Genomic DNA, 27,729 nt, shown 5'->3' on the forward strand with positions numbered 1-27,729 from the left:
TATTTCTGAATTTCTCGGTTCTCACTCGATTTCCTTTCTCACTTTTATTTTTTTTTCTCTGTTTGGATCGACTGTGAAGATGTTTGTTGTCTTCCTCAACGGATTTGGATTGGATTTTTTCTTTTTCTTTTTTTTTTTTTGGACACGCTGCCGGTCCGCGTCTGAGTGTTTGGACAGTGCAAGTGGGCGGTTCAGTGTAACGAGCCAATTTTAGCACCTCTGGGGTCATCGTCAAATTTCCTCCCCGACCGCACGCCCGCCCGCGCCATCGTCTCCGTCGTTTCCTCTCGCTCACTCTCCCGTTTCCCGCTCTGAGCTGGTGAAGGCGAACCAAAGTGACAGCCGACTTCAACTCTGATCATATTAAACTGACCACAGAAGGATGCCCTGAGCTATGAGCAATTCCTTTTATTTTCATTTTTTATTTTTTATTTTTTTTGTCTTCCCTCCCCCTTCTCTCGGTCTTCCTGTCTCTGCTTAATGGAAGGATACCAATCCATGACTCACTCACTTACTCATTCATTAACACGCGTGCCAGCCATGTGTGAGTGATATAGTGAAAGAAAACGCAACGGCTATAATCCCTGTATCCGTTGATGAGTCCGAGACCACAAAAAAAAAAAAAAAAAAAAATGAATTAACTGGAACTGGAGCATGTTATGAAATAACTTGAAAATCTTTCACTTCCACTGGATGTGATTTAAGTCTGTTGGTTTTGGATGATGAAATGCTTTATTAATGTCTTTTATTTTGGGTTAATGGTGAAAAATTGACAATATTTATATTAATTTGATGACATTTATGCACAAAAGTAATCATCAGAATGGTTCTTGGTCCTACTTTGTCAGTCCTTCATGGAAATAGTTACAGTTGAGGCCGAAATTATTAGCCCCCCTATGAAATTCAAATCTTTTTCAAAATTTTCCCAAGTGCTTTTTTAGTAGAGCATGGAATTTTCAACATAGCATTTCTAAACATACTAGTTTTCTTTAGAAAGCATAAATTACTTCAATTTGCACACAATAACAGAATTGTTCAAAAAAATAAAAAAATACCACGGTCAATATTATTAGCCCCCTTAAGAACTGACCATTTTATTTAGCCATAGCACAAACCACTGTTGTGCAATGATGTGCTTTGACTTTGTAATGCTCAAAGCTTGTAAAATCAAGTTAAAATTAAGAGTTATCTCCCAATTTACACACAGTATAAATCCTCCAGTAAGGGTTTTGGCTGGCACTTGAGGAAGCATCATGCCAAAAACAAAAGAAATCAGTTTAGACTTGCGAAAGAGAATTATTGATGCTCACAAAGCAGGAGAAGGATACACAAAGTTATCACAGCGTTTCCAAGTGTCAAGAAGTGGAGTGAGAAGCATCATCAAGAAATTAAAAGAGAGCCACATTGTACGGAACAAGCCTGGCAGAGGTAGGAAGCGAAGTATTTCCATGACCCTGGAAAGAAAGATGTGTCTAAAGACCCCAGAACAACCGTCAAGACACTAGGGAATGACTTAGCCATGTCGGGAATTGTAGTCTCAAAGAAGACAATCACTGGAGTTCTGCACAGGAATGGACTGCGAGGTTGCAGACCAAGAAAAACTCCACTTCTGCAGAAGAGACCTTAAAGGCAGACTGAAGTATGCTAAGGACAACCTGGACAAAGATGATGCATACTGGAAGCATGTCCTTTGGTCAGATGAGACAAAACGAGAGCTCTTTGGCCACAGAGACATTGCTTATGTTTGGAGAAAGAAGGGTGAGGCGTATAACCCACAGAACACCATCCCCACAGTGAAACACGGTGGAAGGAGTATTATCCTGTGGGGATGCTTTAGTGCATCTGGAACTGGGAATCTGGTCAAGGTGGAAGGAATCATGAAGAAAGAAGGATATGTGAAGATTTTAAAAGAAAATGTCAAGCAGTCAGCAGCAAAACTGGGTCTGGGTCATCGCTTTGTCTTCCAACACGACAACGACCCAAAACACACGTCACTCCTGGTGAAGAACTTTCCTCCAGAAAACCAAAGTGAATGTTATTGAATAGCCTGCACAAAGCCCTGACTTGAATCCTGCAGAAAATCTGTGGGGTGAACTAAAGACCAAGTTCCATGCCAGAATGCCATCAAATCTGGAAGAGCTTCAGAGATTTGCCAAAGAAGAATGGGCTGGTATTCCTCAGGAGACATGTCAGGGACTTGTTTAAAACTACAACAAACAACTACAGGCTGTTATCCAGCAAAAAGGTTAAACAACGACTATTATCATCAGGGGGGCTAATAATTTTGACCCTGGTAATTTTTGGTTTTTGTGAAATAATTTAATTTCTGTGTGGAAAGTAAAATAATGTAAGCATCCAAAATTAAAGGCAGATGTTTGAAAGACGTGTGTTAAAAATTCTTTGCTCTGTTTAACAGCACTTGGGAAATATTTTCAAAAGAATCAAATTTCCATAGGGGGGCTAATAATTTCGGCCTCAACTGTAGGTTGCAGTTGCAAGGAGATAGCGTCGAATACGAATAGAATAAAATATTAAATGTAAGATGCATTAAGAACAAGCATTGCAAATACTGCAATTCTAGAGTGAAAACAGCAGAAGAGGTGCAGGCGACTCATTCTGCTTCACACGTTAGACGTTAAAATATGATTTTTAAATTATTCAATTTGCATAAAGGATGATTTAAGGCTTCCTTGAGTTTGTTTTTATATCAGGAAAAGATGAAGCCAGTTAAAAGAAAACGTGAAAGATATACAGATGATGCAAACTATGTATGCCTATGCTAAGGATGCTTCAGTTGATTGCCAAGAAAATAACAGAATGTGAAGGATGCAAAACCATAAACGTAAGTGCAGAGACTGAAATAAGTTGACAATCTACACTTTTTTTTCCTGTGTTTTGCTCCCTGAGAGTTCAGTTGATATGAAAACGTGTGCCTTTATGATGGTGTACAATCTAAATGCCACCGTTCGGCTGTAAATGCAGCCTCTTTTTCTTGCATCCATTTGCCTGCAATAAGGTAAAAGATCCAATTTCAGAGCAATGTTTTTGTTTGCTGTAAAAGATTAGAAAAGAAGCGTTTGTGAAAAATTTAAAACCCAAGCAAAGAAAGAATGAATGAAGGCAGAGCTCATTTTGCTTTCGCACAACAAAGAGATGCTGAAAACATTTACTGAAGCTAATAAATGCCCCCTTTATGTTTCGTGTGCCCGGCCAAAATGATTTAATCCTCGACTAGTGGGCTGTTAGCATCACTCATTTCAAGTGAGAAGTGAGTTGTGCTGATAACTCTATTGCTGACACATTAGAGTTGTACCGTCCTTCATCTCTCATCTCATTCGTCTTTTTCAGATGCCGATCTGCACCGAAAACGTGTGCATCGGCTCCGTGATGATGCCCAACCAGAACGTCCGCAAGCCGGACGAGGTCAGAACCAAAGATGAGCTCCTTACGCTGGCCACCGACTTCATCGACCAGTACTACACCTCCATCAAAAGGCCAGTGAACCTGCAAGATGTGCTAATTAGCATTAGCCCGGTTGCCTTTATTAGCTTGTGTAGCTCATGTTTTTGCTAGTGGTTTACATTCAAAGGTTCTAAATGGATAATGAATAGATGCACTGACACATTTAAAATGATTTTATCTTGAAAGATGTTCCTCCTTTGACATTCAAGGGGAGAAAGTCACTCAATTAGATACTAGAAAGTCACTCTAGTATCTAATTGTGATACTAGAGTGTCTGTGTGGAGCATGAACTCTCCGTGATGTCGCACATAAGCTTGAGAAGATCAGTCTGGTGGCTCTGGCAGTCACCATCTTGGCAGTATCTGACTCTGACTAGCTTCCAGCTAATTCAAAAATGGTCAAAGAGGTGGAGCGTGAGTGGAGCTGAGGCGGGCAGGTGGCGTTAAAGCCGACAGCTAGTCGCTGTAATAGCTTACAGTGCAAGAAAAGAAATGACCTCCCTCCTGCACATTAATGCAAATTAAGCCTGTTCATGTTCATGTCTACTCTAATGTTTGCCATTTTAACACTGGGGATCTTGCTTTTGGTGCCGGCCTCAAGTGGCCGTTAGAAGAACTGCAGTTTCTTGCACTTGAAGACTGGATTCATTATTAATTCCCCAAGTTGGATGAAAACTAGCTGCAGCACTTGTTTTTTTTATTGCTTAAACCTTCATGGTTGTTGCAACGTCAAAAATAAACACTTTACTTTATTTAGAGATGCACTTACTTCCGTTTTTCTAAATTTCTGCAGTTGATTATTATTGTTTGTGTATACGCTTGTCCACATTTGTCCGTGGAACTGAAAAGAGATCCCAGGTCGTCTTACTGTATTGGGCCTGTGGACCTGTCCTACATTGCAGATATGGCTCTAAGGCTCACGAGGACAGGCTGGAGGAGGTGACCAAGGACATCGAGACCACGGGAACTTATCAGCTGAAAGACACTGAACTGATTTACGGAGCCAAGCACGCCTGGAGGAACGCCGCCCGCTGTGTGGGAAGAATCCAGTGGTCCAAGCTACAGGTAGCGTTCAGCGCGTCGGCTTTTTGAGGTTGTTGAAGAAAGTTGTCAAGGGAGACGGATGCATCTCTTTTGACATTTTCACTTTTCTCGCACCGTCCGAGGCACGAAGTTCGACTCCTGTCTCAGTCATTTGCTTTTCCCCATGTTTGCTTCGCAGGTTTTCGATGCCAGAGACTGCACAACAGCCCACGGAATGTACAACTACATCTGTAACCACATCAAGTATGCCACCAACAAAGGCAACCTAAGGTAAAAAGAACCCACACGCATACATTCTGGTTGTCTGTTCTTTCCTCTGCTTTCATTCTTTGCAGCTACACTTGTTCCTCTCTCCGTCTGTCGCTCTCATCACCCCTCTCCATCTCGGAGTACCCTGACTTGACCCGCTGTTCCATCTGTCACCGTGCACTCCGTCTCTTAATGCTGTATCTGACACTATCTGCTGCCTGTCTATCCATCCGTCAGTGTCTCGGCACCAATCGTTGCCCTGCTGGCGAGGCGGCAGACCTCGCTAACAAGCAGCCATTTGTCAGACCTGCACAGCACTCGCTCACTCACTTTCTGCCAAGTCCTAATCACATGTGACACCTCATATTTACTTCTCGGATGATGGATAGCTTCTGACTCATTACCACACTTAGCCTGGCCTTGGGAAGACAGCTCGGATACACATGTTGAGAAGAGCCAGCGCAACACGGGGACCGCGGCTCTCTCAGTCTGGCTCGCTTCAACACAAACACATATATATATATATAAAAAAAAAAAAAATGAAATACAGTGCTATTGCAACATGGTGCAACAGTTTTGGAATTGTTTAGTCAAAATCACCATATTATGAAAAAGATTAGGCCTGAAATGTAAACATGCTGCAAGGAAACGGCTGCCAAACACAAAATTCTGGGAAAATGAAGTTGGTCTTGCAGTGCAGTAAATATTTGTGTTGCCTAAATGATTCTAATATAAAACTATGTCAACATGGTTGTAGCTGACACAGTTCACACGGGGCACTGCTGAATAACGTAATCTTTCATCTTTTTCCTCTTAAGACACCTTTTAAAAGGAGTTCATCAGCCGTAACTAATGAATTTATAAACCGTTTAGTAATGCATTGCAGTGATGAAGCGATCAGTCATGCATAATTAATGAGAACAAATTAAAAAAAAAAAAGAAAATCCCGTCAGATGTTTATTTTTTTTCATTTTTTGCATGTTGGTAATACTTCTGTTGTGATACATTTAATCAATTAATGGTTCTCGGTCCTTAAATAGTCGTCAGGAGTGCAGTTATATGGGTTTAAATAATCCAGTTCTGCAGAAAGTAATGGATGGATTTTTGGCCCAGATTGCCTGCAACTCTTTTCTGAAAATATAAACTCAAGCAAGTTGCCACTTCCTTGCATTGGCCAAACTGACTGTTTTCCCGGGGATACGGGCGGTGCCATCTTGCGAGTTTGGAGCCAGAGTCTGATCAGTACGGTCCGAGGGCGGAGCCAAGAGGAGCTGCGATATCGATGCCCCGCCCACACGTCCTCCAGACTCGCTCGTGTTTTTATTAATACTACGCTCTGCTCTACCTCCACCTGTTCCGAAATAACAAAAAACATCATTGAAAAAATTTATTTGATGTGTATTTTAGTGTTTTAGTTCGACCCAAGTACCCGCCCACTAACATGGAGGGGGTGGAGCTTATGACCTATACTGCAGCCAGACACCAGGGGGAGCTCTACTTGCTTTGGCCTCACTATTGAGGAGCCGTTCCACCATTCATCTTTATACATTCTATACAGTCTGTGGTTTATTTCTGCTGCTCACTTTTAGAGCCAGCCTCAAGTGGCCATTCAAGGAACTGCAGTTTCGGCCACTTCCTCTGTAGCTTAATTTCAAAGCCTTGTTGGCTGCTGTTCTGTTACTACATCCGTTGTTGCCCAGAATAGCACAGTTTTCCTCGTAAACAGTCTGACTGTCCAGACTAGTTGATTCTCATGTAGACAGTTTGCACCACTGGCCCAGATTCACACCAGCTGCTTTGCACTCCTCCCCCCCGCCTTAGCGACTTACAACCGGCTTAGCAGCATTAACACTTCTACCCGGTCATGGCATTAAAACACCACAGAGATGTGGATCCCGTCAAAGGTACCTTTGACACTGCTATGAGTCCTTTGACATCAACATAATTAAAATGGCACTGGTAGGATTACATGGACGGTGCCGGACTTCTTTAATCAATCCTATTGATTAATCTACAAATGTGTATCATCTAATCCTCTGTTGAGCTTAATAACCAGTGTGTACAGACACCATTATGCAATTGATCTGAGACATATCTGCAGCTGAGGCGTCCAATGTAGTCTTGTTAATGTTATTTCCACATACGAGACTATCACTAAAGACGGTATTAATCTCAAATCTGGAAATTATGTTTATTGTTGCCTGCAAATTACTGACGTACTTTGTTTTGTTGTTGTGTTGTTCTCAGGTCGGCCATCACCATATTTCCTCAGAGGACAGATGGCAAACATGACTTTCGAGTGTGGAACTCTCAGTTGATTCGTTACGCAGGCTACAAGCAGCCTGACGGGCAGATCGTGGGAGATCCCGCCAACGTCGAATTCACAGAGGTACGCATGACGGAGCGGTATTTTCAGATCGGTTCGAGGCCTGCATGCGCTCGGCTCACACGTTGCCTTTGGTCTCTTAGATCTGCATGCAGCTCGGATGGAAAGCTCCGAAGGGTCGTTTTGACGTCCTGCCTCTCCTGCTGCAAGCCAACGGGAATGACCCCGAGCTGTTCGAGATTCCCGAAGACCTCATCCTGGAGGTGCCGATCACGCACCCGAAGTGAGTGGCGCCTTTTTTTTTCTCTTCGGCATGAATAAATGTGCAGAAGGGCTGAGCAAAGCATAAAAAAATATATATCAAAGCTCATCTTGACAACACTTGTTAAACAACGGGGTGCTTTAAATCCAAGAACTTGAGTTATGTCAGCTGTGCTGATTATTCCCAGAAACCACAGTTAGCCTTGCTTTATCTGTTGCTATGCCAGCTTTTGTGGTAACCATGGGGCTTGTTAGTGAGATTTCAACCTTGTTTCTTTATCCTTATGAAAACTTTTTAACGGTGTTGGTAGCCACAGTACAAAACCCATAACGCCCTTGAGGTTTTAAGCAGATGCAGCACCGGAATATGCATAATCACAGCAAAAGAAGTGGGTATTACCGCTTGCTTTCACACATACACACACACACACACACACGGATGCTCACCAAGCTATTGCCACATTGCTACGCGCCGCATAGAACATTTCACGATCCCTCGACGCACGCATCTTCCCTGCCAGATCTCCCCCAAAACTGGCACATCGTGCTCCATACCCTGCATCAGCCGGGCCCTCGGCTCCGGCAGCAGCTTGGCACAGGCCGCGGCCACCAACGGCGCCTCGTCATTACACGAGATTAGACCCGGCTCTGCAGATAATACACCGAGAGGAGAGCGACGTTATCAGTCCCCCTAGAGGCTGCAAGAGCGAGGGTGGTGGTGGGGGCGTAGATTGGGGTCCAGCTTATTCTGCCCAGCACTGAACAGCAGTCAAGTGGTTTTATTTGTGTTAATGTCTGTTTTGGCTGCACTCCTTTTATACATTATGTGCCTCAGGGGTAACCTAAAATGTGCAAATGTGGCAATGGAGCTAATAATGTGACCCGACTGCGGAACGTAATGATTAAATTTTCTATAATAGCTACAATCTATGATTCCCTATGGTTTGCTCTGCGCAGGTATGACTGGTTCAAGGACCTGAATCTGAAGTGGTACGGCCTCCCGGCGGTTTCCAACATGCTGCTGGAGGTCGGCGGTCTGGAGTTCACCGGCTGCCCCTTCAGTGGCTGGTACATGGGCACAGAGATTGGCGTGAGGGACTTCTGTGACAGCTCGCGCTACAACATTCTGGAGGTAGTTTGTCGTGCCAGAAAATACAGTGTCATGCTCCACTGGGAGGGGAAGAACTGGAGGCACAGATTGACCGAAGCCTTGAGCAGAGAAGAGCATGTGTTGTGTCACCAAACGATCCAATCAGAGTGCCATTCTTCTTTTTAATTGTGCACTCTGGGGAAAAAGCTGATTAGCAACCCTCAAATTAATCCTCTGTGCACTGACTCTTAAGATAAACATTTGATATCGCACCAAAATATGTGTTTCTTGATAAATCTGGAGGGCTCGGTGGAGTTTCATGCAGTTCTTGCAACATCTAGCGACTAAATCTTCAGATTCCTTTTGAGCATCGAGTAAAACTCTGCCAACAAGTGTAAGAGAGGGTTTCCCCAGCTGAAAATTTTTAGACCAGAGTGGTCCAATTATGAAGAGCACTTCAGGGCACACTGACGCCAGCCTTGATGGATATTTGTCTTATGACAGAAGTACGAAAAATTGGCCCCAGTGATGAAGTGGATTGTTTGATTGTGCACTGTTGAGCTTATTGTGCATGATATGGTGAAGAAAAGGGAAAAAAAATTGTTTCAGAACGGTGCCATAACAAACCTTGAAAGATAAAACATCCGGTTCATTTTCTCAAGTAGTATTTTGCAAATTCTAATTTGAAAGGTCGTGTTGCCAAAATATCCAGCTCAGGGTTGATTACAAGTGGAGAGGCTTGGAGATGAACACACTGCAGCTTTCATATCAAACGTTCCTCTCTGTGTTTATAGGATGTCGCTAACAAGATGGCCTTAGACACCAGGAAGACCTCCTCTCTTTGGAAAGACCAGGCCCTGGTGGAGATCAACATTGCGGTCCTCTACAGCTTCCAGGTATGTCATTCATTAAAGCTGCTGTACGCCAAAAAAATACATGTATATTGTTATATATGTTTTAATCATGTATAGATGCAGTTTAGGTGGAGAATGTAATCATTATTAATAATAATAATAATAATAATAATAATAATAATAGAACATGTCTTATTTGGTTAGACTTAGACAGACTTTATTCATCCGTGAGTAAGATTGCTTAGTCACAGTAGCTCAATTGCACATAAGGAAATATAGGGGTAAAGTGTAAAAATAGAAATAAAATGAAATAAAAATCAAAAATAAAATAAAATGTAAAAAAATGAATAAAAATAAAAAATATATAAATATATAAAATATAAAATGAAAAATAAAAAATAAAATAAAATCAGAATAATAATGAAATAAATAGAAAAAAATAGAATATAATAGTAAAAGCAAGACTTGCAAGGTTGTCGTGACCTTCCTGTATATAAATATGACTTTCTATTTCCCATTTTTATTAAAGTCTTGCAAAGTGACCATAGTGGACCATCACTCAGCCACAGAGTCCTTCATGAAGCACATGGAGAACGAGCAACGGGTGCGAGGAGGCTGCCCTGGCGACTGGGTGTGGATTGTGCCGCCAATGTCGGGAAGCATCACGCCGGTGTTTCACCAAGAAATGCTCAACTACCGCCTCACCCCTTCCTTCGAGTACCAGGTGAGAATCTGGAATTTTAAAGTGTCCCACAAGTTAAATTTGTGAAAAAAAGCATCATTAAGCCGTAGCTCAGTTCATGGGTTGTTGTGTTTTTGGCTCGAGGCATCGTCTAAACGATAAGAAATGTCACAGCAGTTTTAAATAAAGAGGCTGTTCAATGAAATTAAAGTTGTAAATCATCCAAATTGGAAGTAGAGGACACTTGTAAATGAAAATTGTGTGCAGTAACCCGTAATTAAACGGCACCTTAATGCTTTCCCCTCATGCAAAAGCCTGATCCTTGGAATACTCATGTGTGGAAAGGAGTCAATGGGACGCCCACAAAGAAAAGAGCCATCGGATTCAAGAAGCTTGCCAAGTAAGCGATTTGTTCTCCTTCTTTTCTTCTTTGTGCATTTGTAGAGTCAAGGGTAAAGCGTGACCCTAAATGTCAAAGATAATAAGATGATGTGTGTATGATAATTTAAGGTCAAACCAAGTAATCACTTTCTTGACAAAAGTTAGACACACGGAGAAAGAAGCTGGCGTACTCTGCAGTGAAATTTACCCAATCAACCCCTCGGGGAGTAATCAGAGTTTTGTCAGGCTTTTGTCTGTGTATGCATGCACTTGCGCGCGTGTATGTTCTGCTATTAATATAATTGCCTCGAGGATATGACAAGCTTTGTAATCACAATTGTCATCCATCCGTGGCTGCCTGCTAGAGTGAACCACATCACTAGTTTTCAGAGGCGCGGTAACAAATGTTTTATCAGACATATCGGCGTGAGGGCGGAAAGGTTGCCAACCGTGCCCTCGAGTCGCTCTCTCTCCCCCGGATGATTCAGTTGCTTGGTCTGTACCGTCTGTACCGTCGGTGCATCTCATTCTCTCTCTCTCTCCTCTCCTCTGCAGGGCTGTGAAGTTCTCGGCGAAGCTCATGGGCCAGGCCATGGCCAAGAGGGTTAAAGCCACCATACTGTTCGCCACGGAGACGGGCAAATCGCAAGATTACGCCAAAACTCTCTGTGAAATCTTCAAGCACGCCTTTGACGCGAAGGTACGCTTGCTCCCGCCTTGCGTCACCATTTCCGAGAGTTGAGCATTGTCCTGATATCTAATTGAAAAAAAAAAGGAGGAATTGAAAGAGCCCAACACCTCCTCCCTGCCCCATCGATGAAACCAAGCAGATGCCAGCTGAGCACAGACAACTGAAGGGTTGAGGCAGAAAGTGTGCCTTTTGTCGCGTTTTCTCTTCTCTCATGCAGCAAAGTGCCGCGGGTCGGAGGCTAGATTTAACCATCGAAGCGTTGAGCGGTGCAGGAGTTTTAAGACGAGATCCTGAAGCACCCCTGGCTGTGCAAATCTGTTAACAAAAAAAAAAAGCAAAAGACGCTGCTCTCAATCATACACTGGGTGCTTTCCCTCCAGGTCATATCTTATTTTCCCTTCCTTCCTGTTTTCCCAGTGTGATCAATCACACAAGAAGAGATTCATGCATGCAAGTGTGTGAATGTGGGTGTGCGGAGATGGATCGCAGGGCAGATGCAGACGCCCGAGGCAAAGCTCCGCTGTTGAGGGGCTAAAGCCTGTTTCCTCTTCACGCCTGTGTGTGTGTATATGTACAGTACGCGAAAATGCAAGCGAGGCCCGTGGCGGACAAACACCATCACGCTGAGCGGTACGCATCATGCATGCTCGTTGTGTGGCAGCAGCATATTATCATCTTGTTAGAGGCGAGGACAGAGTGGTCATTACAACCTCCTCCTCTGCCAACGGCTGCGCGTTCAGCCGTAATTCACACGCTCAAGTCATCTGTCGTTTGGAGTGTGTGTCTAGGAGACCAGAGCGGGATAAAGACTGCGCCATGTAAGTGGATTCTCTCAGCGTAATGCTCTTTTTTCTTTTTTCCCTGCAGGTCATGTCCATGGATGAATACGATGTGGTGGACCTGGAGCACGAGACTCTTGTTTTAGCCGTGACCAGCACATTCGGCAACGGCGATCCACCTGAGAACGGAGAGGTGAATATATATCCGCTCTACTAGCTCAAGGTAATTATGCACAGCAAAGATAAACTCACCCCTTTCTTCTTTTTGTAGAAATTTGGAGCTGCCTTGATGGAAATGCGCCACCCGACATCCAACACAGAGGACAGAAAGTGAGTTTGTTTTGTATTTTCAGACATCAGCTTCCAGTTTTCTTTACTTTTTGCATGTGTGAGCCTCATCTCTCGTGTTTTGCCCCGTTGTTCAGGAGCTACAAGGTCCGTTTCAACAGCGTGTCCTCGTACTCCGACACTCGCAAGTCCTCCAGCGACGAACCGGAAACCAAAATTAACTTTGAGAGCACCGGACCTCTTGCTAATGTCAGGTACTGACCAAACCAGATCCAATCAAACTGTTGTGAGGGGATTATACTTTTCAAATGAAAGCTGAGAAATATTCATGGTCAAAATGTGTAGAGGACATGCCTCATATTAACCCTGACCCACGCTCAAAACTGTAGTAATACAAGCTTAATGTCTATACAAGCTTTGTATTTTAAGCTGCGAACCATTCAGTCATGCAGAATTACAATTATTTAAATGGTAAACTAATTATGTGAGGATCTGCGTGAATTGTAATGAATTTCTCAGATTCTAGTTGTTGTTTTGTTGAATGCCATTATTTGTCGATGTGTGCCAGATAGAAAACCTCTGATTTCGTGAAACGTTTATTGACAGAACACTTAAAAAGCCACATTTCCATCGCTGATGCAGCATTTTGGACGCACCTGGAGTAATGGCTTCTGCATAACAACACAAAAGAAATGACAAAATTGGCATCTAGTTCTGTAATTGTAAGAAGCGGCGCAATTTTAAAAAACCTGGTTAAAGCGTGCTAAATACATGGATTTGGGCACATGTTTGTGTTTTGTGCTCGAGAGGCTAATCTTTTAGTTGTTTTTTTTTAATGCATTTTTCATTTTAAAATGTCATTATCATACTTAAGTGGAGTGTTTTCTCCAAATATAGGATTTGCATTGTAGTCCTTCCTCCCTCTGTCCCAGCTCCACTTGAGAGCAGACTTCTTCACCCGTAAACCTCCTTTGCAGTGATGGATCTTATTGCTGCAGACAGTTTGCTGATCTGTTAAAGACGAGGAGACGTTTTGCTCAGAAGTGAGCCTGATGTGGGCCGACTTCTTCACAGTGAAACGGGGGCGCGCCCTCCCTCTGGAAATTGATCGATCCCCTGTTTACAGCTATGTAAACCCAGGCAGGACGAGGTTTTCTAAACATGTCGGCTGTTTTCAGCAGTTCAGCTCAGGTTGAGAGGGAAGACGGTTTCTTACGTGGGTTTTCTGTGTGTGTTTTTTCTTCACACTACCTGCCTCTCTATCTCTGTCTGTTTATTCAAATGTGCGCGTCTCTGTTTAGGTTCTCGGTGTTTGGCCTTGGCTCCAGGGCCTACCCACACTTCTGCGCCTTTGCCCACGCTGTGGACACGCTGTTTGAAGAGCTGGGGGGTGAGCGCATCCTACGCATGGGAGAAGGAGATGAGCTGTGTGGCCAGGAGGAGTCATTCAGAACATGGGCCAAGAAAGTTTTTAAGGTTGGTTTCTCAGGCTGAGACCCTTTAGGCTTGGTAAACGGTGGCGTGCTTGCAGAGGGAACACCATGCGCGCTGCCTCGTCCTTTATTTCCTGGTTGGTATCTTGGTTAGTCAAGGATAGGTTTCGATGCTAATATGATCCCCTGATTTCTGTGCAGCCACAACAACATAAATTAAATCAGAGAAACCACCAATTTAAAGGTAGCAGTTTGAGTTTTGTGCAGATTACAAAAGGCAGTTCTAGTCTTAGGCTGCAAGAGGTCCTTTATTTTCCAAATACTTCATTTCAGTATGAACTCATTCAGTACGTTTTGAAGGGTCCCTTTGTACGACGCTCATATTCTTTGTGATATTTCAAGGCCGCCTGTGACGTGTTCTGCGTCGGGGATGATGTGAACATCGAGAAGGCCAACGACTCCCTGATCAGCAACGACCGCAGCTGGAAGAAGAGCAAATTCCGCTTGACGTACACGGTCGAGGCCCCGGCCCTCACGGAAGGTAGATAATCCTGAATTATGAACCGCCGATGGTGCCTTGATATTAAAGTGCTAGAGAGTACTGCAGCGCGTAATAATATATCAGCGGAGGGGACGGTACCGTGGCGGTGTTGATCAAGATCAGCGACTGGAGCAGAGATCTGTGGGTCTGTTGCAGAATGAAAAATTATAATACGATGGGACCTGGTTACCCTAGTAGTCTGGAACTCAAACTGCAAGAAATGGCTGCAAAGCTTTAAGCCACAAAAAAGGGAATCCTCACTCAGCTAACAGTTGCAGCAAGAAACTGAGCAAATGCACTTCTCAAAATGCAAGTTAGACTAAAGTGTTCAGACAGTATGCATATCTGTGCATGGGCTGTGCATCAAGCCGAAATTTGGGAGCAAGATAAGAAACTTGAAATGCATCGGCCTACACAGACAGACGGCGGCGTAGATCTTCTTACCTAATGCTTTAAAAGAAATCAAATAAGTTTTATCTGGAGGTATTAAACTGCTGCTTTAATAAAAGCAGGTCTCTAGATAGAATAGTCTGAATGTTATGGATGTGATGTAATATGATTTTTGTCTGCCAACAGCATTGCAGAGCATTCACAAGAAGAAAGTCTACGGCGCAAAAATGCTGGAATGTCAAAATTTACAAAGTTCCCAATCCAAGTAAGTTTGTCCCGACTCATAAAACGCTTAACAAGAAAAAAGAAGCTACATATTTGAACTTGATGTTACTCATTCATTCGTTCTGTTTTCTCTGACGTGTGAACTAAATCTGACTGAAAACGTGGCGGTGTGTCCCTTTTCCCAAATCTCTCTCTCCTTCTGCAGTCGCTCCACGATATTCGTGCGGCTCCACGCAAACAACCACGACAACCTGCGCTACAGGCCCGGAGACCATCTGGGTGTCTTCCCTGGCAACCACGAAGACCTGGTGATGTCTCTCATAGACAAACTGGAGGACGCACCGCCCGTCAATCAGATCGTCAAAGTGGAGTTCCTGGAGGAGAGGAACACTGCCCTGGGTGGGTGATGCCATTAGCAACGTGACGCCACTTTGCGAATACAGTGGGCGTGCAGTCAGGAGGGGGGGTTGCATTTTCAGATCTGGGCAGGATGTCAAAATGAAAATGTGAATAAGAAACGGTCTCTCTCGCCTCGGCAGAGTCACACTTCAGCGAGGCGTTTATGCTCAGATTTTTTTACAGTAAAGCTGCGTATTGGAAAAACCGTCGTGGTTTTCACTGTGACTGAAGCAAGGAGATCCTGAACACTGCATGCGTGATGCGTCCTGAATCGATATTTACCTCGACAAATGAAGCCCCTCTGGATAATCGTCATGCGTTCCTCTGTAAAATGCTTTCTTCTGTTTCCAATAGCAACCATGCTACACGAGAGCACTCGCTTGTTTGAAGGGTTACTCTTTATTGCGACTCTCCGATTCAGTGTTTACAGTACAAACGGTACATTTAAGCACTTAATTAAAGTAGTTATACAAATAGTTATTGAAAATACTGCACAGATGAGGTTTAAACAAAAGGAAAAAGTTTAAATATGGCCGGAGAAGGGAAACTAATTGGAATAATAATGAGACACAACAACCCAAGGCTACTGCAGCTCGCTTCTTGTTCTCTTTTATTTCAGTTAAATTCAGTATTATTTACACCTTGACCATAAGCACGTCCTACAGAACGCAGACCCTTCTTAAAGGAGAATCTCATTTTCCATATCACAGTGTGCATATTTCAAATTCAGTGAAAGTGGTTTGAGTTAAAGTGGCAACAGTAGTTTTAACTGTTTTGGCCTTTAGGGGGCAGCGTAGCAGACTGTCATCACAATTAGACCATTTTTCTACAGGTGTCAACACAATGATGATGTTTCAGTCCGTTTCAAACTCTCTACTTTCCAACCAACTCCTCATTAAAACAGTTTCAGCAGTAGATGGAAGCATAATGCATCAGTTAACGGTGTTGTTTACAGGGCGGCAAACAAAAAAGCTAAAAGAAGCTAAAACACGCCACGAGCCTGAAAGATGCTGCAGGATTTGTGGTTTTTACGAGAGATTACGATGCCAGTAAGAGCCCCTAGCCATGACCCTGTATCCACATTAATGCAGCTAAAAACCATTTTCTTCGTCTGCAGGCGTAATCAGTAACTGGACAAACGAGACTCGTATCCCTCCCTGCACCATCTTCCAGGCCTTCCAGTTCTTCCTGGACATCACCACGCCACCGAGCCCCGTGCTGCTGCAGCAGTTTGCAGCGCTGGCGACCAATGACAAACACAAGAAGAAGCTGGAGATCCTCAGCAAGGTAAATCCACTTAGTTTTCGGCATTATCTCCAGCATTGACCTTTAGAACTATTGACCTGCTGCAGCGCTGACTGCTTGCAAGGGATTTGCAAAGACTACACCCGCAGATATACTCACTTATTTTCTGTTTAGGAGTTAAATGCATGCAGAAACAACATCGAGACAGTCGTCACGTTTGTCCATCAAAATATGAGAATAGCTGCAATGTGTCTGAGGGAAGATGTGATGCACTTGTGTACAGTAGGAGTTAGCTGGCGCCAAATTAAAGCCGTTGATCGCTCTAACTCAGAGCCCCCCCTCCTCCTCCTCCCCCTAGCAGTGCCTCCCACAGTTCACTCTCCATTTTTGTCAATGTGTGGAAAAGGCTGGATGAGGCCGAGCAATGACTCATACGCTCACACACACAGAATCATTGTCACTAAAGCCAGAGGGAAAGATGGAAGTCTTCTGAAAGCAGTGCAGCAGAATCTGAACTGGAGATCGTTTTATTTTTTTTTTTTGTGTCTTGTATGCATTGACGTGGTCGCGTCTGTTATTTTTACATCCAGTTTTCAAAGCGCGAAAGAGGAAGTTAATCAAACACAAATCTATCGGCTTCTTATACGTGTGAGGTCCCACCACCCCATCTGTTTGTCAAGGACAAAAAGCCCAGGCACCAAACGAGATTTTTTTTTGCAAATTGTTCATGAGGTGCTTCAAACTCTCAGAATATAGACCACGCCGGGCTCGTTAATGGGCGCCGCGTTGCTCATTAGCAGCTTGAGAACAAAGCAAAAGTTGGCGGTTAGGTTTTTATTTTTTTTTTTTTGCCTGGTGGCAGTGCTCTAAATTTGTCGCATCCAAATGTCAGTGATGACACACAAAAACAGTTGGGTAGTGAATGCTGAATGGCTCTGCTTGTTGCCGCTTCCCGCTCGCAAGTCAGGCACGTTCACAGATCTAAAAGAGGAAACTATCATCTTACATTAGCTTCTTTCTGGACAACGATTTAACAACTTACCAATGCCAACACTCGTATCTACGAAATATCCCTCCACGCTCATCGCACACTCTCCTCTTTCTTCCCGACAGGGCTTGCAGGAGTATGAGGAGTGGAAGTGGTATAACAATCCCACGCTGGTGGAGGTGCTGGAGGAGTTCCCCTCCATCCAGATGCCCTCCACTCTGCTGCTAACCCAGCTGCCCCTGCTGCAGCCTCGCTACTACTCCATCAGCTCCTCTCCGGACCTGCACCCGGGAGAGATCCACCTCACAGTGGCCGTGGTCTCGTACCGCGCCCGAGGTAATATGAGGATTTCTTTAAAACCTCCATCAATACCTCTTGAAAGATTGGATCGTCGCACAAATGGTATTCATTTTATTTTCCATTTCATATTTCATTTCATATACTATTTCATATTTCATTTCATATATTATTTCATATTTCATTTCATATTTCATTCCATTTTTCATCATACACTTCATTTTGATTTTAACCTATATACATGTGTTTTGTTATGTTGAGGCTGATGTGGGCTACCGTTTAACATTTTTTTTGGTATTTCAGTTCAATTCAATTTTATTAATATAGCGTCAATAACAATACAAATCGTCTCAAGACGCTTTGCAAAACCCGGCCTGAAACCCCCAGAGCAAGCCTGAAGGCAACGGTGGCAAGGATAATCTCCCTTTTAACAGGAAGAAACCTTGAGCAGAACCCAGCTCATATGGAGGGACCCATCTGCCTGGATGGGGGGGGACTGTATGACTAGAAGTAGATGGGAAATTAGAGGACAAGAGCTCTGTGCCAGAGAAAAGAAACTGGAGGATGCAAGAGAGAAGAGGACAGGTGTTCAGTGCGTTGTCCCCCAGCAGCCTAGGCCTATTGCAGCATAACTAAGGGATGGTTCAGTCCAGCCCTAACTATAAGCTTGATCAAAAAGGAAAGTCTTAAGCCTGACCTTGAAGGTAGAGAGGGTGTCTGCCTCCCGAACCCAAACTGGGAGCTGATATCTGAAAGCTCTACCTCCCGTTCTATTTTTTTGAAATTCTAGGAACCACAGGTAGGCCTGCACTTTCAGACTGAAGTGATCTGTTGGGATGACATGGTACAATGAGGTCTTTAAGATACAATGGAGCTAGGCCTTTAAGGGCCTTGTATGTAAGGAGGAGGATTTTAAATTCTGTTCTAGACTTTAAAGGGAGCCAGTGAAGAGAAGCTAAAACTGGAGTAATATGATCTCTCTTGCTAATTCCTGTCAATGCTCTTGCATTTGAATCAATTGGAGGCTTTTTTGAAGAGCTTTTTGGACAGCCAGACAGTTTGATCTAAACACAATTTAGTAGCAGGTCAGAATGTCCTGTGTAGAAACATCCTATTTAAGTTCAGCGCCCGTCCTGCATTTAAAGGCACCGTGGCTCCTGCAAAGACTTGAAAAGTCAAATGACTCATCCTCTCTGCGAAACCCTCTGATGGCTGCAGAGAGAACGGAGTTAAAAGCTATCTCCTGAAGCCAGCCTGAATCACGAGGCGGCCGGACAACAGCTGTAATTCCGAGGCAAAAAAAAATGCAGATGTTGTGCAGAAATACCTCAAGGAGATCCTATGTCTCTGTAGATACAGTATGTGTGCAAACATAAACGAGACAAAACGCGCTGCTGTGCAAGTCTGCGTGTCAGTAAATACGTTAGGTACTCAGGTTTCTATAGCAGCGTTTGTCATAACGTGCAGTATAGCTCGAGGATCTTAAAGCGCCACCTTTGGGGTTAGCGTCTATAATCTCCGCTTGTCAAGTATCCGGTAAACATTACCAGAGCTGCTCACTGCTACGTTCCCTCACGTGCATTGTGTACTTGAGTCGGCGTATTACTATGATTGTATAAGCAACGGCTGGATTACTGTAATTTTCCTTTAGAGAGAAAGAGGGAGATGGCGGTAGCCTTGCAAAGGTGTTAGGGCCACTCTTCTCCTGTTAGTTTGTACACTTGAAAAGAGTGGGAGGCAGAGGAGAGATGAGGCTAAAGTGCTTGCTTGGTAATCATCCCTTTCAGATGGAGAGGGACCCATCCACCATGGAGTGTGTTCGTCGTGGCTCAACCGGATAGAGAAGGGAGAGATGGTGCCGTGCTTTGTCCGAGGGTAAATATGAATCTGTTTTTGCAAAGACTTTTGTAGGATTGCAGAGGAGTATGTAATCAGGCCTTTTAAACGAGAACACTGACAGTTTGGAGACCTTGGCCAAACTTAGATGAGAAGATTGATGCGGCCGCTCTCCTCCCTGACTGCTAAATATTAAAGCTAATTTGCACAAACACTGCACGCCGGAGGAACGGCTAGCCTGACCCCGTCTGAAGCTCGGAAAAAGCTGCAGCCCCAAACCAGCCGCTAATTAGGACCTTTTAGTTTAATTTGTGCGAAAACCTGAGTGTAAACATGGCACATCACCATTTCACCAGAGGTTATGTGTTGTTCAATTTGTTGGTTTACGCTAAATAAACAAGATAAATGTGTTAATTGGTGAGCTTCAGAGGTAACAGTAGGCGGTTTTCATTACCACTAGACAGAGCCAAGGTAGCCGTTTCCAGGTTCTGTGCTAAGCTAAGGGAGCCAGTTTCTGAGATATTCTCATCTGACTCTTTAGCAAAGGGAGTCAACGAGCATGTTTCCCAAACTGTCCCAAAAATTAGAATTTCTGTATGCTTCTAATATATTATATTTTACATTATGTGTTTTGTCTACTGCGTCCCTCTAGGGCACCATCGTTCCAACTTCCCAAAGACAACCAAGCACCTTGTATCCTGGTGGGTCCAGGGACGGGGATCGCCCCATTCAGAAGCTTCTGGCAACAGAGACTATATGACCTGGAGCACAATGGTTGGACATACTTTTTTTTGCCTCACTTATTTATCACTTACTTCTACACCGATCAGGCATAACATTAGGACCACTTTCCTAATATTGTGTAGGTCTCAGAGAACATGGGCCTCCTGAGGGTGTCCTGTGTTGTGGGGAGGGGCCTCTGTGGATCATCCCACAGATACTTGTTTAGTTTGGGATCTCATGAATTTGGAGGCCAGGTCAACACCTTGTGCTGTTCTTCATGTTTTTTTTTGTGTGTGCCTGTGTCAGGCTGCATCCTGCTGGGGATGGCTGCTGCCATCAAGGAGTGTCATTGTTATGGGGTGGGGGTGCCTGGTCTGGTCTAGGTGGGTGCTACATGTCTAAGTAACATCCACACCAATGAATGCCAGGTCCAGAAGTTTCCCAGCAGAACATTGAATTGTCACAACATGGTCAATGTTTATTCACATCTCCTGTCAGTGGTCATAATGTTTTGCCTGATCAGTATTTGTAAGCTTTGACGTCAAATTTCCCTCCTGCACATAGAAAAAAATCTTCAATTTAATGTTTTATTCCAGGAATATCCAGGAAAAGCAGATGAGAGTCTTCAAGTTCAAATGCTGTCCTTGAATAATAATTGAATTTAGACCTAATTCCTGTCGTACATTAAAATAACCGTCTTTTGCACAACTCCCATCTGATCAAAGACCTAACTCTGCCTCTCCCTCTCCCTCTCTAAGGGGTTGAGTCGTGCCCCATGAACCTGGTGTTCGGCTGTCGGCAGTCTGTGATGGACCACATCTACAAGGAGGAGACCATCCAGGCCAAGAACAAAGGAGTGTTCAAGGAGCTCTACACGGCCTATTCCAGAGAACCCGGCAAACCAAAGGTACACGCACTAAACTGCCCATAAAACCGCGGATGAGTCAGCTTGTCACAACACTCTCTGGACTGCTGTGTGGGTTTGAAATGAATTCACAGAGCACAGAAAGGGCTGAACAAAAACGGCTGTGGTTATGTTCTGAAGTACCATCACTCCAGTCTGCTCTGTGTGTTTCCTCCTTATAGCTTCACACTCTTCATTTACATTTTTATGTTATTTATCATCATTATACCCCTGCTTACCTATCATCACATCTTCTCTGCCTCTTCTCTGCCAGAAATACGTACAGGATGTACTGCGCGAGAACCTGTCGGAGACGGTGTACCGGTGCCTGAAGGAGGAAGGCGGACACATCTACGTGTGCGGGGATGTTACGATGGCCGGGGATGTTCTCAAGACTATCCAGCAAATCATCAAGCAGCAGGGCAACATGAGCCTGGAGGACTCCGGCTTCTTCATCAGCAGGCTGCGGGTAAGAGGGACAGAGAGCCAGTGTGTGGTGGTTAAAGCTTTTAGTGTACAGCTTTAGCAAATAAAACGACTTCACACTGAGCCTTTTTAAGCTAATCAGCACCAGGTAAATCTTTTAAACCTGCAGATAGTGTTTGCTAGAGCTGAGGAGGTGTGCAATCACAGAGACAGAGTAGCCTACTAAGAGTATGGAGGACCCTATTGAGGAAAATTGGAGTTACAAATGTAACCATGGTTCTATGAATTCACTGTCCCAATGGGAAGCAATAAAAAAAGAGAGGTTTCTGATGCTCCAGGATATCTTAAGTGTCCATTTCCACAAAAAGAAAAGGACAAACTGTATGTAGGCTTCATATGCGCCGTTCGATTCTGTAATTGTTTTCGTCGCCAGAAGAGGGAGCCAAACATTTTGCGCTGCAGCTTTAAACAAATAAATATAATGTATAATAAATAAATCTCTACTTTAGAGTATCAACTGAGACTGAGAGGAATACTTTTTGGTTAAAGACTGGAAGAAAAGTGGAAGAATTGATATGTGAGCTCAAAGGTAATCGATTTATAGGCACCCTTCCACTGCAATGGACTCCGAAACCATGGCTGTTCATGTTTACTTTTGTTTTTGATTTTTCATGCTTCCTCGTTTATTCATTTTTCTTTGATTTTTACCCAATTTAACAGGAATACTTGTATTTGTTTAGTTTTTCCAGTTTTTTTTTTTTCATAGAACAAACTATACATCTTACGATATAATATAAATATAATAAGTGTTTCTTCCTCTGCTTTCCCCTTCCTGTTGTCACCAGGATGAGAACCGCTACCACGAGGACATCTTCGGCGTCACCCTGCGCACCTACGAGGTCACCAACCGGCTTCGCTCGGAGTCCATCGCCTTTATCGAGGAGAGCAAAAAGGACCCAGATGAGTAAGTGCAATATTTGGAAATTGGAAATCAAGAGGAAATACTGATGACGGGACGGTGATGCCAGACAAAGGGCTCAAAACAATCAGCATGACTCGTCCTCTTAATAGACGGATGATGGAATTCATGGCAATTTGGCTCGAGGTTCAGAAGATGGACGGACTAATTGCTCGCCACGTAATTAAAGTTAGCCTGGAAGCTTTCCAATGTGTTGCTTTTATTGTTTCCCAACTGCGTATGAGTAATCAGTCAATTTTGCGGCATGGCTGCATGAAGACTGGGTGAAGACTGGCTCTGTGCTTTGCATTTAACATTCAGTAAGCTGCGTCAAGCGTTTTTGCTTGTGGGGAGCCTTACAGACTCGGAGTCATGAGTCACGTTTCTCAATTGCACCTTATGCACTAAATGAAACCTAAAAAAAAATGCCTGACATTAATTTTTATCCTCCCCTAATTGAACTTGTATCTGCCTTTTAGGAAATTTTAACAGGCGTCGTGATGTCGATTAAACACGACACACAAATAAATCAAATATCATTCACTAGTCTCGTCTGTAACTCTGCTGAACTGTGTGGGATGCTTAGAGATGATGTGTTTATTCATCTTTCTCACACAAACTTGCCAGCTGGTCGGTTCTTATTTTATAAAAATAATTTTTTTGAAAAAAAAAAAAAAAAGCTCATTGAGATTTATCTCAAACCGTGAGACGACCGGAGCAGCCGTGACTCGGATAGAGACGCTCACGAGTCGACTCCGATCTGTAACCTGTAGTCGTTGGCGACGGACGTGTCGCCCGCCCCTACTTTCGCATGAAAACAGAGCGCGTCGCCATGGCAACCTGCAGAGGAGAGCCTCTAAACTAACAGGATTAGAGGGAAAGCGAGTGGCTCCGTTCCATTTCTGTTTTTGTTTCTGACGTTGTTTGTGCATATTCGAGATTAGACACTTCATATACCCTTGCCATGAGAGCAAAACAAGAGCCCTACATAGCCGCTGTGGCTCATTAAGTACCAACATAATGCATCACAGACGACGGTTCCTGTGTGGATTGTCACTTGAATTTCACATTTGGCCATCAAAGCGCCTGCTCGCCGGATGAGTAATGACTGTAACATCTCTATTTCTCTGTCTCTGTTGCTCTCTCTCTGTCTTTATGTCCCTCCTTCTGTTTTTCATTATTTATTTATTTTTTCCTCTCTCTCTCTCTCAGGGTCTTCTGCTCGTAGGTCGATTGAATCGTCGGCTTTCTGACAACAACCAGTCTGGAGGACGCATCAGCGCTGGTTAAAGAATACTGTGCCAATTTTTTGTACTGTAAAAAAACAAAAAAACAAAAAAAAGGTTTCTTTCGTTCTTTCTTTCTTTTATACCACTTCAGTGTTTCTGTTGGGCTCTGCGGTTTTGTCTGTATCAAGTTGGAAATGTTCTGTTCTCTGAGAATCTGTTTTGCTTGTTGATGATACTTCCAAAAATTATAAATTGATCATTTTTGATTCATAATGTGTGCACCTAGTGTAATGACCTGCCTCATTGTGAATGCATGACCGAGACAAGAATATACTCAAGAAATATGATATACTCTGTGTTATTGTTCCAGTTAAAAAAAAAAAAAAGATAAAAGAAAAGGCTTTTATTGGGGTTTTATATTCGCAAGGCGGCGTGTGGCACTGATATTAACTATATGTCGGTATGAATTTACTTTAATTGTAGGGAAGAAGGAGGGAATCAGGACTGTTTAAAAAAAATTATTTGGGCTTTTTTTGGTTTTAAAATGTCAAAGGCTGTCGTTGTAGACAAAGATAGAAAAGTGGAAGATGTACAGGCATGCTGACAGGAGAAAAAAAAAAAAGGACAGATGTGTTGTGAGCGAATTTGGCACGGCTCACCCTGAATTACGAAAACAGCAACTCAGTCACGGCCTCGATAAACATATATATATATAATCTAGCTCTTCACTAGTAATCCATCAAAGTGCATCAGCCTCGGCGCCGGCGCTCTTCTTCTTACGGTCCCGTCTGTTTCTGTCGTGGCATCGTAATCTGGTGTGTCTCAGCTGGTGCAGCTGCCCAGGAACGTGTAGTGCAGCCGGTATAAAAGGCTGAGTCAGCACATCTTTGAAATAAACTCAAATTAACAGCAAGTTAATAAAAAAAAATAAAATACTTCAGGGCTTTCAGATTTTAATATCTAAACCTTTTTTTGTGGTCACATTGCAGTGGAACGTGTTGGGAAAACGTACAGTCATGGGAGAGGGGCAACTGATTTGGAATTATGGACGATTAATTGATGATTACCAACTTTAAAAGGAATTAATTGACATTTGGGGATTTAGTTTTAAGGATTTGACTTTGGTTGTAGGTTATATGTAGGGTTTTATGGTGTGGGGTTTAGCTGTTTCTGTCAGACTTGTCGTGTCCTTTAAAGAGAATGAGTTTTTAAAAGTTAGCCCTAATGCAGCTTGGCTTAAAAACTGGAGGTGGGGGAACAACAGTGTCTTATACTATAACTGTTAACGCCTCACAGGTGAAAAATGAAAGTGACATGAAAACTGATGTGGGAGCGAATCATTCTTGGGTTATTGTTTTGGGCTTTCCTTAAGTTTATTTGACGGGTAGTAGTGGAGAGAGACTGGAAGTGAGGGGTTAAGAAAAGGCTGCAGGTCAAAGTCAGACCCACGCCACCTCAGCGGGGCCTGTAGCCTCGGTTTATGCTGCGGCCTTTTTATCCGAGCGAGCTAGCCGTTTCCTTCTTTCCGTCTTTATGCTAAGCTACGCTAATTGGCTGCTGACTTGCATTATATCCCCTTATATTTCCTCAAAAATGAAGCATATCCATAACGGCACATTGTTGAGGACGGCTGCTGAGGCTGAAAGACGCTGCCTAGATTGCTGCTGCTGCCAGCTTTGTCTCAATCGTCACCTGTTGAGCTTTTCAGATTAGCATCCAACGGCTTCGTAACTCCTCTGCCTCTTGCCTTACATGAAGTCTTTGCCTGCGTCCGCGCTGGCAGTCGTCCACCTTCCTTCTGTCGTCTCGCTGCATGTGTTGTGCTATCTCGTGGCTCGGGTGCCACATCTTCACTGTGACCTGCTCGGCGGCGTCGGCGCGCATGCGTGGGCCCTAGAAACCATCCTAAGTGTGCTCGTGCTCTGTGCGAGTGGGTGTAAACATGCATGACCTCAGGTGTGTGTGTGTTTCTTACATGACTATTTTGCTTGCTACCTTGTCGAAGCAGATTTTCAAATAAGCATGAATCGCTTTGCTCTGAGTCACACACACACACACACAAAAGCCTGCAAATGCAATCTTACAGATGGTGTTTTGGTAACAGGAAGCTGCCCACGTGGCTTTTTTTTTGTTTTTTTAAATCTCAGCTGCTCGGCTCAATTGTTTTAAGTTCTAGTGAAGTCCTTCATCCAGAGACGAGAAGCAAACACACTGCCGATGTGGTCTTTTTTTACTGCTTTCCAATGAGTCAGGGTTGTAATTTGAAAATATTTATGCAGGGGTGGGCCCCCATATCGCTTTCTGATCATCCGCTCTGCACCAACCAACGGCGGCTTTTACTCGTCACCTTCGGGAAGTCTTGTTCATGCCCTTTCTTTTGTCTTGGATTTAAAAAATTAAAGATTTTTAAAATGTCGCTAGCGGCTGCTGGAGGATCTGTTTCTGAGTACCTGTTTATTGTTCGGGTAGAAAAATGGCTGATTCCCGTTGTCCCCGCTGTTGTTCATTTTGGATGAATGTCTCCAATAGTTTGGATTCAGTTTAGTCGGAGCTGCCATGAAAAAAATGTCTGTGGTGTAAACTGTGCAACAGGAAAAGAACTGATACAAGATACAGCTTCTCTCTATATACATAGCTTCTATATACATATAAATATATATATATTAAAAGAAAGTATAAACTATAAAGACTTCAATCTTTTCTAAGAATGTATTTTGATTATGTAAATGAGCGCTATGATGCTGCTTGATTTAAAAAAATGTAAAAAAAAAAAATAATAAAAAAAAAGGCCTACTCTGAGTCTCATATCCTTTCAGGTATGAGGACAAAAACAGCAGCGTTAAACACATGCATGGTGATCTCCTGTCTCCTGTTCATATTTAAAAAGTCCTATTTGCCAGCACTGTGTCAGTCAGTCAGTCAGTCAGTGGGACTGTATTGTGAGGTTGTCTGGCCTTTCTCACGGGGCTCCAGGACAGTGGACTCTTTTTCTTTCTTCTTTCTGTGTTTGTGTAATGCTGCTGCTGCTGCTGTGACCAACTCCGATCCGACCGGCCTCTGCTACGATGACCTTTTGTTGTGTACTTGATCGAGGGTAATCCATCTTAATGCATCAACTGCCAGGACTTTGCATCTACTTGCAAATAAAGAGAAACATTTACAGAACATGTCAACACATTTGTATTGGTTTTTTCTTTGCTCGCGGAGCTGCAGATGGTTTGCACAGGCGGCGGAAATTTGGTCCGAGGGTCGAAGCGTTTTAGGTTTTAAAGGTCAGTTTATGAAGACGTTTCTGTGGAAATAAAATTTAAAAAAAGTTGCAGCAAACAAGGCATTTACTTCTCTTCCTCTCCCTGCCTCTGTAAGTGCTGGTTGTCATGGCTCAAGTCGATGTACTCGGCGCACTGATTTGTCTCTCCACTGCCATGGCAACCTGTCAACAAAACAAGCCGTCCAAACTTTACACAGGGGCTCTGATTGGTGACTAAGTATCAGGTCTTGAAGCACTAGCCTTTCCAGTTAGCCCGGCACAGTCTGGCCCTCCCTTAGACAAAGATAGGTTGCACATATGAGCACTGTATGCAGTGATATCATTTCTAGCGCAACTATTTCACCAAGAAAAAGAAAAGATTAACTAGAAACTGACTTCTGCAGAAAAGACGGCTACTTATATCCCTTTCCATATTGGCATCACGTTTGCTCTGAATCAAAGTCATGGCTCATGGGAAGGAGTCGGCCAAGGAGGAGCTGCCGCCTTTTGCGCTGGAGGACGATGACGCAGAAACAAAAATTGAGGAGTTGCAGCCGGGGGAGGTAGGAAGCTCACAGGGACTCTTGAAGGCAAGGGGAAGTGTGAACCACCAGGTACAGGCTCACAGGACAGATTATTATATGAAGTGCAAGATTGAAGAAAAGACAGGAGAGGGACACTGGTGGGAATTAAAATAATGTTTTAGTCCTGCTGGAGTTTTTTTGGAAATGAAGGTCTAAAGTGACATCCAAGCACTTTCCTTGCCCACGGCAAGGAAA

At 43.6% G+C, this 27,729-nt stretch overlaps 1 protein-coding gene across 2 annotated transcripts in view; it reads left to right on the forward strand.

Moving 5' to 3' along the window:
* nos1 (nitric oxide synthase 1 (neuronal)) overlaps positions 1 to 26,865 on the forward strand; it is a gene marked incomplete at its 3' end in the record, with an annotated part of 42,405 nt that extends 15,540 nt beyond the window's left edge. Inside the window, exons 5-29 of one of the 2 annotated variants that reach the window (XM_084551676.1) lie at positions 3,349 to 3,494; positions 4,364 to 4,526; positions 4,684 to 4,775; positions 7,002 to 7,143; positions 7,224 to 7,363; positions 8,299 to 8,473; positions 9,226 to 9,327; positions 9,815 to 10,009; positions 10,282 to 10,367; positions 10,904 to 11,048; positions 11,907 to 12,011; positions 12,090 to 12,148; positions 12,244 to 12,360; positions 13,408 to 13,582; positions 13,942 to 14,080; positions 14,657 to 14,735; positions 14,901 to 15,094; positions 16,212 to 16,381; positions 17,453 to 17,729; positions 19,412 to 19,499; positions 20,113 to 20,234; positions 20,942 to 21,090; positions 21,362 to 21,556; positions 22,359 to 22,477; positions 23,684 to 26,865. In XM_084551676.1, coding sequence (XP_084407802.1) covers positions 3,349 to 3,494; positions 4,364 to 4,526; positions 4,684 to 4,775; positions 7,002 to 7,143; positions 7,224 to 7,363; positions 8,299 to 8,473; positions 9,226 to 9,327; positions 9,815 to 10,009; positions 10,282 to 10,367; positions 10,904 to 11,048; positions 11,907 to 12,011; positions 12,090 to 12,148; positions 12,244 to 12,360; positions 13,408 to 13,582; positions 13,942 to 14,080; positions 14,657 to 14,735; positions 14,901 to 15,094; positions 16,212 to 16,381; positions 17,453 to 17,729; positions 19,412 to 19,499; positions 20,113 to 20,234; positions 20,942 to 21,090; positions 21,362 to 21,556; positions 22,359 to 22,477; positions 23,684 to 23,699 — 3,390 coding nt within the window. Of the gene's footprint in view, positions 1 to 3,348; positions 3,495 to 4,363; positions 4,527 to 4,683; positions 4,776 to 7,001; positions 7,144 to 7,223; positions 7,364 to 8,298; positions 8,474 to 9,225; positions 9,328 to 9,814; positions 10,010 to 10,281; positions 10,368 to 10,903; positions 11,049 to 11,906; positions 12,012 to 12,089; positions 12,149 to 12,243; positions 12,361 to 13,407; positions 13,583 to 13,941; positions 14,081 to 14,656; positions 14,736 to 14,900; positions 15,095 to 16,211; positions 16,382 to 17,452; positions 17,730 to 19,411; positions 19,500 to 20,112; positions 20,235 to 20,941; positions 21,091 to 21,361; positions 21,557 to 22,358; positions 22,482 to 23,683 lie in introns of those variants that run through there. The other variant, XM_084551677.1, reaches the window with a different exon arrangement.
* Positions 26,866 to 27,729: the final 864 nt, after the last annotated feature.

This window comes from Chelon labrosus, assembly GCF_963514085.1.
Source record: "Chelon labrosus genome assembly, chromosome: 9".
Taxonomy (NCBI): domain Eukaryota; kingdom Metazoa; phylum Chordata; class Actinopteri; order Mugiliformes; family Mugilidae; genus Chelon; species Chelon labrosus.